Source organism: Rhinopithecus bieti, unplaced genomic scaffold, assembly GCF_001698545.2.
Source record: "Rhinopithecus bieti isolate Rb0 unplaced genomic scaffold, ASM169854v2 scaffold_50799, whole genome shotgun sequence".
NCBI classification, from domain to species: Eukaryota; Metazoa; Chordata; class Mammalia; order Primates; family Cercopithecidae; genus Rhinopithecus; species Rhinopithecus bieti.
Genome location: NW_016819917.1, coordinates 51,736 through 60,340, shown reverse-complemented (window position 1 = coordinate 60,340; position 8,605 = coordinate 51,736). Strand labels below are relative to the sequence as shown.

At 44.5% G+C, this 8,605-nt stretch overlaps 1 protein-coding gene across 8 annotated transcripts in view; it reads right to left on the bottom strand.

The window, feature by feature from the left end:
* The window catches only part of ZNF415 (zinc finger protein 415), a 24,354-nt gene that overhangs the window by 4,036 nt on the left and 11,713 nt on the right, over positions 1-8,605 (bottom strand). For all 8 annotated transcript variants that reach the window (XM_017859330.1, XM_017859329.1, XM_017859328.1 and 5 more), the window contains one exon: positions 4,827-4,953. In XM_017859330.1, the coding sequence (XP_017714819.1) occupies positions 4,827-4,953 (127 nt within the window). The remainder of the gene's footprint in view (positions 1-4,826; positions 4,954-8,605) is intronic.

Sequence of the window (8,605 nt, the reverse complement as noted above, 5' to 3'; positions counted from 1 at the left end):
TTTTTTTTTTTTTTTTTGAGATGGAATTTCGCTATTGTCACCCAGGCTGGAGTGCAATGGGGCAATCTCAGCTAACTGAAACCTCCGCCGCCTGGGTTCAAGTGATTGTTCTGCCTCAGTCTCCCAAGTAGCTGGGATTACAGGCGCCCACCACCATGCCTGGCTAATTTTTGTATTTTTAGTAGAGATGGGGTTTCACCATGTTGGCCAGGCTGGTCTCGAACTCCTGACCTCAGCTGATCTGCCCACTTGAGCCTTCCAAAGTGCTGGGATTTCAGGTGTGAGCCACCGTGCCTGGCCCGCCTGTGAAATTTCTTATGGCATGATGAGTTACATAATACAGAAAAAGGACAATCTCACCACAATCATCACAGAAGTTTGATCAATCTTATGAAACAAAGAAACTTTGGGACTTTACTATAAGACATGCAATATTCCGAGTAATCACACACCACCACCTTGTTTTAAAAACTTTCAGGTAAATTGTTATTATTTTTCAAATAAAGACATTAGGCACATGGTATTCATGTATCTAATCTCAATTTTACAGAAAATAAGAGAGAAAACAGGACTAAATCCTGGGCCAGGAGGCTCAGACTTTTTTTTTTTTTTTTTTTTTTTTTTTCCTTTTGAGACAGAGTCTCACTCTGTCGCCCAGGCTGGAGTGCAGTGGCGTGATCTCGGCTCACTGCAACCACTGCCTCCCAGGTTCAAGCAATTCTCCTGCCTCAGCCTCCCGAGTAGCTGGGATTACAGGCACCTGCCACCATGCCTGGCTAATTTTTTTTTAATTTTTAGTAGAGAAGGGGTTTAACCATGTTGGCCAGGCTGGTTTCAAACTCCTGACCTCAAGTGATCTGACCACCTCGGACTCCCAAAGTGCTGGGATTACAGGCGTGAGCCACCGCGCCAGGCCACCAGACATGTTTTTAAGCACATGTCCACCCAGGCAGTACGGAAAACCTGGGTGGACATGTGCAATGTTGAAAACAATCAGTTACAGCAAGAATGCACCCAGGCAAGGAGCACATGAAGAAAAGGAGATACAAGAGCTGGACTGTGTTGGTAATAATGTTATTCAGTCAGCTCTCATGGAAGGCAGCTATGCTCACCACTACACCACCAACACATCTAGTCAGTTAGCTCTCATGGATAATGGTATGTGAGTCATCACTTCCTACACATACTGATTTAGGCAGATCCTGACTTACAAAGCGGTTGAGTAGCATCTAGTCTTGCATACTGTGAGTAGTGTGGAGGGTGAAGAAGTCCTGTGGAAATTGGGGTGTTCAGGAATACAAAATCAATATGCTAAAAAGCAACAGTATATCCCATGCAGATCAAGGTATCATGTGAGGATAGGAGAGAGGAAGGGCAAGAACACAGGGGAGGGAGGAATGGGAATGTAGGAGGAAAATTTGTGCATGCACATCTGTGGGATATAATTCCACTAGGACAGTTACAATTCTGACCTTGGGGCCAGGCGCGGTAGCTCACGCCTGTAATCCCAGCACTTTGGGAGGCCGAGGTGGGTGGATCACGTGAGGTCAGGAGTTCAAGACCAGCCTGACCAACATGGAGAAACTCTGTCTCTACTAAAAACACAAAATTAGCCAGGTGTGGTGGTGCACGCCTACAGTCCCAACTACTCAGAAGGCTGAGGCAGGAGCATCACTTGAACCTGGGAGGCGGAGGTTGCAGTGAGCTGAGATTGTGCCATTGTACTCCAGCCTGGGTGACAAGAGCGAAACTCCATCTCCAAAAAAAAAAAAGGATCATAAAAAACACAGAATTTGACTAAATGAAAAAAGTGTTCATTTATACCACATGTAAATGTACAAGATGAAAGTAGTAGTGGCTTAAACAAATGACACTGGACTTTAAAAACCGAGGCATTACAGCGATGTGAAGTAAAAAAAAGAACAAACGAGAAAAAACCAAGGCATCATTCAGCTTCACAAGCTCCCTCCACAAGATGTGATGTGTCAACGCTGTATTTGTTGTAGGTTTGAACCTACAACAAATTGAACCCAGGCTGAACAAAGGTTTGTTGATGAGAATGAACAATGGTGCACAGAGGATGGAAAATGAACAAATACAGCGTGAACAAGAGTTTAGTCAAGAGCCTCACACATATGATGCTGTGAAGTTGGACAATGTCATCGCTAGGAGAACATCCCACACCGACTGCTGGCTTAGGGGAGACGATCATTAGTTTATGTGTCCAGCACTGTCACAGTGCCCTTCAGATACACTTTTGTGAGGCTCCTCAAAACTGGAAGGACAGCTGGAAACACGTGTCAATCAGGCTCGCCTGATATTTTGTATCTCATATCCTGGGCCATGCTGACAATTCTGCTCAGCGCTTTAAGGGGCATCTCTACATGTAGCAGGAGGCTATTCAATTATATTAGTCAAAGAGTTTTCCCTCACAAATTTCCTGTTATCACATAAACACCCTCCATAAGAGACTCCAGGAGAAGGTATGCATAACCTATAGGCTGGTTATCATAGCAGGAATACAGACAAATGACAGACCCTAGGGGTGTGTATATCAAAAGCTGGGTTTTGTTTTTGAAACGGAGTCTCGCTCTGTTACCCAGGCTGTAGTGCAGTGGTGCCGTCTCAGTTAACTGCAACCTCTGCCTCGTGGGGTCATGCAATTCTCCTGCCTTGGCCTCCTGAGTAGCTGGGCTTACAGGCGCATGCCACCATGCCTGGCTAATTTTTGTATTTTTAGTAGAGACGGGGTTTCACCATGTTGGCCAGGTTGGTCTCGAACTCCTGATCTCAGGTGATCCACCTGCCTTGGCTTCCCAGAGTGCTGGGATTACAAGGCATGAGCCACCGTGCCCAGCTATGCCCGGCTAATTTTTGTATTTTAGTAGAGATGGGGTTTCACCATGTTGGTCAGTCTGATCTTGAACTCCTGACCTCAGGTGATCCGCCCACCTCGGCCTCCCAGAGAGCTAGAATTACAGGCGTGAGCCACTGCACCTGACCAAAAGTCGGTTTTCAGAGGAAAAATCATGCAAACTTAAGAGAAAACAAAATCAGGAAGAGCCAAGGTTTTTCTACATTCATATAGTAGTGAGACCAATGGAAAAGAGAGAAAAATACAACATATGAGGCTGGATTTTGAAAGATCTTGAGATGGGATTGTCTGCTCTGTCTATAGATGGATCCTAAGCTAAGAGCCTGATAGACTAAGATATACTCCCTGTGTAGGACGGGGGATCCCAGTGAAGACCTGTCAACTGTTCTTACAGTTCTGCTGAGTAACAGTCTCAGAAGATCCAACCCCCTCCGCTGGTCCACACACCCATGAACTGTGGCAAAAGCAGAAGAGAAGAAATGGCTGAGGGATCACAACAGGCACAAAGGGCTTGAGACAACTCCTTGCAGCTCCCGAGGCCTCAGATGCAAAGGAGGAGCAGCCAGTGTTTCCCATCTCCTGCGCAGGTCTTCCAAACACCGGAGATGAGGTGGAGCATAGATAGCTCCAGACATCAGGACTGTGGAGGCCTCAGCTCTGATCTATATGGAAAGCGAACTGAGCATCAGGTGGGCATCAAGAACAGGAGAGACCGGCAGGGCGCGGCAGCTCACGCCTGTAATCCCAGCACTCCGGGAGGCTGAGGTGGGCGGATCACCTGAGGTCAGGAGTTTGAGACCAGCCTGACCAACATGGTGAAACCCCATCTCTACTAAAAATACAAAATTAGCTGGGTGTGGTGGTGCACGCCTATAATCCCAGCTACTCAGGAGGCTGAGGCAGGAGAATCATTTGAATCTGGGAGGCAGTGGTTGCGGTGAGCTGAGATTGCGCCGTTACACTCCAGCGTGGGCAACAAGAGTGAAACTCCATCTCAAAAAAAAAGAACAGGAGAGACCAACAGAGAAGCAGACCCTTGTGATATGGCCCGTTGTGGACCCCTCAGAGTGAAGGAGCCAGAGAGTTCATAGAAGTCAGAGGGCAATGTTGTCCATCATGATAAGCACTTCCATTTGTCTCTCTTTGAGCTGCAGCCCCCACTGGACAGCGAAAGGATCATCTATGACACGTCTCAAGAGCAGAGGCAGAAGTAGGGGAAGTTTAAAATTTCCTCTAAGAGCTCACAGGATATAAACATTTGTTTTCCTACAGAACTCTCCCACTGGCTGAGAGTTTCCAAACCTAATTGAATGGTGTGGCTTCCTCTCCCCCATCTGAGGTCTTACCTATTTTCACACCTTTGATCCATTCCCACCCTTTTGGTTTTCTTGCTATTTGCACTTGGCTTCCATGGTCCAGGGCTCTTTCCTGTGCTCTCACATGAGATAATATTCTGGTCAGGAAGAGAACTTCCTGCTTATAAAATGAATGGAACATGAGGTGCTGTGGCTTTTCAAGAATCTCAGCCCTTTGCTTGGATAAGAAGAGAGAATATCACAGATGGATCTAGGAAAATATTTCACAAATTCTTTCACTGAATGCCTACTCTGAATGCGTAGGGAAGACTGTAATCTGCAAATATCTAGCTCCCCTCCAAGAACTACTGAATGAAAGGACAGGGGTAGAAAACAAGAAGTGAGTATTTCAAAAGTCTACTATATGCTTTCATGCATACTTCAGCTCTGAAACCACCACTGTTGTATCAGGAAGGGGTCAGAGCATCTGGAAAAAGGGGATGGTTAAACTCCAGAGTCCACATTATGGAGCTTTTCATTTCAGAGTCAACAAGGCCTCAAACTCAGGCAATGCAGGGGCTCCCAAGAGGGCACACAAGGGAAAACGGCAAGATACCAAGGGCAGATTTTGACTTCTGGAAGAAAATAATCCTCACCCAGGGAGACCAGGTTCCTGTAGTTCTCCAACATCACGTCCCTGTATAAAGTCCTCTGTGTAGAATTCAGGCATTTCCACTCCTCTTGAGAGAATTCGATGGCCACGTCCCTGAATGTCAACTGTCCCTAAAATAATAAACACATTTCACCAAGGGGTTATGAAGGGAGTTACCATCTTCACACAAAATAAGAATAAAAGAGAATTTTAAGTACAGATTTAATTGAAGTGCGTGTTCTGATAAACCCACACTAAGGTATTTTTGAGTATATATCTCTTCCTAATTGTGCTTTTTTTTCTCTCTCTCTCTCTTTTTTTTTTTTTTTTTTTTTGTTTGAGACAAGGTCTCGCTCTGCTGCCCAGGCTGAAGTGCAGTGGCATGATCATGGCTCACTGCAGACTCCCAGGTTCAAGTGACCCTCCGACTTTAGCTTTCCAAGTAGCTGGACTATAGGCATGTGTGTACAAAGTACATTTGAAAACTTCAATGATGAACTAGGGATCAAGCAGAAGAAAAAATTTCAGGACATGAAGACAGGTCTTTTGAAATAAACGAGTCAGACAAAATAAAGACAAAATAAAAAAGAATGAACACAGCCTATGTGACATATGGGGCAGGCACCATAAGGTGACCAAATATTTGAATTTTTGGTGTCCCAGAAGGTGGAGAGAAAATGAAAAGGATAGAAACCTATCTAACAAAATAATAACCAAAAACTTCCTAAGTGTAGTAAAAGGTTTAGATACCTAGATACAGGAAGTTCATAGATTCTCAAAGAAAGACAATCCAAAAATGTCTTCTCCTTGGCACATTATAGTCAAACTGTCAAAAGTCAAAAGAAAGAGAATTCTAAAAAAAAAAGCAAGAGAAAAGCAAATGGTCACTTACACAGGGTGCTCCATAAAACAGGAAATTTCTCAATAGAAACCTTACAGGCCAACAGAGAATGGTATGATATATTCAATGTGCTGAAAGAAAAAAAAAAAAAAAAAAAACCCTGCCAGCCAAGGATACTATACTCAGCAAAATTATCCTTCATAAAAAGGAGAAATAGTCTTTCCCAGAGAAGCAAAGGCTTAGGGAACGCTTCACCAGTAGACTGGCCCTACAAGAAATGCTTAAGGGATCCCTACATCTAGAAGCAAAAGGACAATATTGGCCATCATGAAAACACACAATACTATAAAACCCACTGTCAGAGCTAACATGCAAGTAAGGAAACGAGTCACATGTAAATGTTACCACTATGGAAGACCACCAAACCACAATGAAAAACAGTTAGACAAAGAAAGGAGCAAAGAACATACAAAACAACCAGAAATCAATGAACAAAGTGACAGTAACAAGCCCTCGCATGTCAATAATGAACTTAATGTAAATGGTTTAAACTTTCCACATAAAAGATATAGACTGGCTAAACTGATACAAGCATATAACCCAACTATATGCTACCTTTAAGAAACTCATCTCAGCCGGGCGCGGTGGCTCACGCCTGTAATCCCAGCACTTTGGTAGGCCGAGGTGGGTGGATCACAAGGTCAGGAGTTCGACACCAGCCTGGCCAAGATGGTGAAACCCCATCTCTACTAAAAATAAAAAATTAGCTGGGCGTGGTGGCACGTGCCTGTAGTCCAAGCTACTCGGGAGGCTGAGGCAGGAGAATCCCTTGAACCTGGGAAGTGGAGGTTGCAGTGAGCTGAGATCGCACCACTGCACTGTAGCCTGGGTGACAGAGTAAGACTCCATCTCAAAAAAAAAAAAAAAAAAAAAAAAAAAAAAAAAAAAAAAAAAAAAAAAAGAAACTCATCTCAACTGTAAAGACACAAATAGACTCAAAGTGAAAATATGAAAAAAGGTATTATATGCAAATGAAACCAAAAGCAAGCAGGAGTACCTCCACTTAACAAAATGAACTTTAAGTTAAAAACAGTAAAAGAGATGAAAAAGGTCATTATATACTAATAAAGAGATCAATAAGAGGAATATAACAATTCTAAACATACATGCACCCAACACTGGAGCATCCAGACATATAAGGCAAATATTATTAAAGGGAGAGATACACTCCAAAACTAATAATAGGGATTTAGCATTAGACAGCTGATTTAGACAGAAAATTAACAAAGAAACGCTGAATTTAAACTGCATTTTAGACTAGCCAGACCTAAGAGATATTTACAGAACATTTCATCCAACAAGTACAGAATATACATTCTTTGCATCAGCACATAGAACATTCTCCAAGACAGACTACATATTAGAACGCAAAACAAGTCTAAACACATTTTTAAAATATCAAAATCTTAATAAGTATCTTCTTAGAACAACAATGGAATAAAATTAGAAATCAATACCATGAGAAACTTTGAAAACTGTACAAATACATGGAAATTAGACGGCCTAAATGACCATTGGGTCTAGGAAGAAATTAAGGGGGAAATTAAAAAAAAAAATCTTGAAACAAGTAAAAATGAAAACACAATATGTCAAAACCTATGGAATACAGCAAAAGCAATGCTAAGAGGGAAGTTTATAGTAATAAACACCTACTTGAAAAAAGTAGAAAAATTTCAAATAGGCCAGGCACGGTGGCTCACTCCTGTAAACCCAGCACTTTGGGAGGCCAAGGTGGGCAGATCACCTGAGATCAGGAGTTCAAGAGCACCCTGGCGGCCAGGCGCGGTGGCTCAAGCCTGTAATCCCAGCACTTTGGGAGGCAGAGACGGGCAGATCACGAGGTCAGGAGATCGAGACCATCCTGGCTAACATGGTGAAACCCCGTCTCTACTAAAAAATACAAAAATAAAAAACTAGCCGGGCGAGGTGGCGGGCGCCTGTAGTCCCAGCTACTTGGGAGGCTGAGGCAGGAGAATGACGGGAACCCGGGAGGCGGAGCTTGCAGTGAGCTGAGATCTGGCCATTGCACTCCAGCCTGGGCGACAGCGCGAGACTCCGTCTCAAAAAAAAAAAAAGAGCACCCTGGCCAAGATGGTAAAACCCCGTCTCTACTAAAAATACAAAAATTAGGCTGGGTGCAGTGGCTCATGCCTGTAATCCCAGCACTTTAGGAGGTCGAGGCTGGCGGATCATGAGGTCAGAAGATCGAGACCATCCTGGCTAACATGGTGAAACCCCATCTCTACTAAAAAATAGAAAAAATCAGCTGGGCGTGATGGCAGGTGCCTGTAGTCCCAGATACTCGGGAGGCTGAGGCAGGAGAATGGCGTGAACCTGAGAGGTGGAGCTTGCAGCGAGCCGAGATCCGGCCACTGCACTCCAGCCTGGGCCGCAGAGCGAGACTCCATTTCAAAAAAAAAAAAAGAAACACCTAGATGGCAAACCCACAGCTAACATCATGCTGAATGGAAAAAAGCTGAATGCTTTTCCTCTAAGCACTGGAATAACTCAAAGATGCCCACTGTTACCACTTCTGTTTCACACAGTTCTGGAAGTTGTAGTCACAGCAATCAGGCAAGAAAAAGAGACAACAAGCCGGGCGCGGTGGCTCATGCCTGTCATCCCAGCACTTTGGGAGGCTGAGACGGGCGGATCACGAGGTCAGGAGATCGAGACCCTCCTGCCTAACACGGTGAAACCCCGTCTCTACTAAAAATACAAAAAAAAAAAATTAGCCGGGCGAGGTGGCGGCGCCTGTAGTCCCAGCTACTCGGGAGGCTGAGGCGGGAGAGTGGCGTAAACCCGGGAGGCGGAGCTTGCAGCGAGCTGAGATCCGGCCACTGCACTCCAGCCTGGGCGGCAGAGCGAGACTCCGTCTCAAA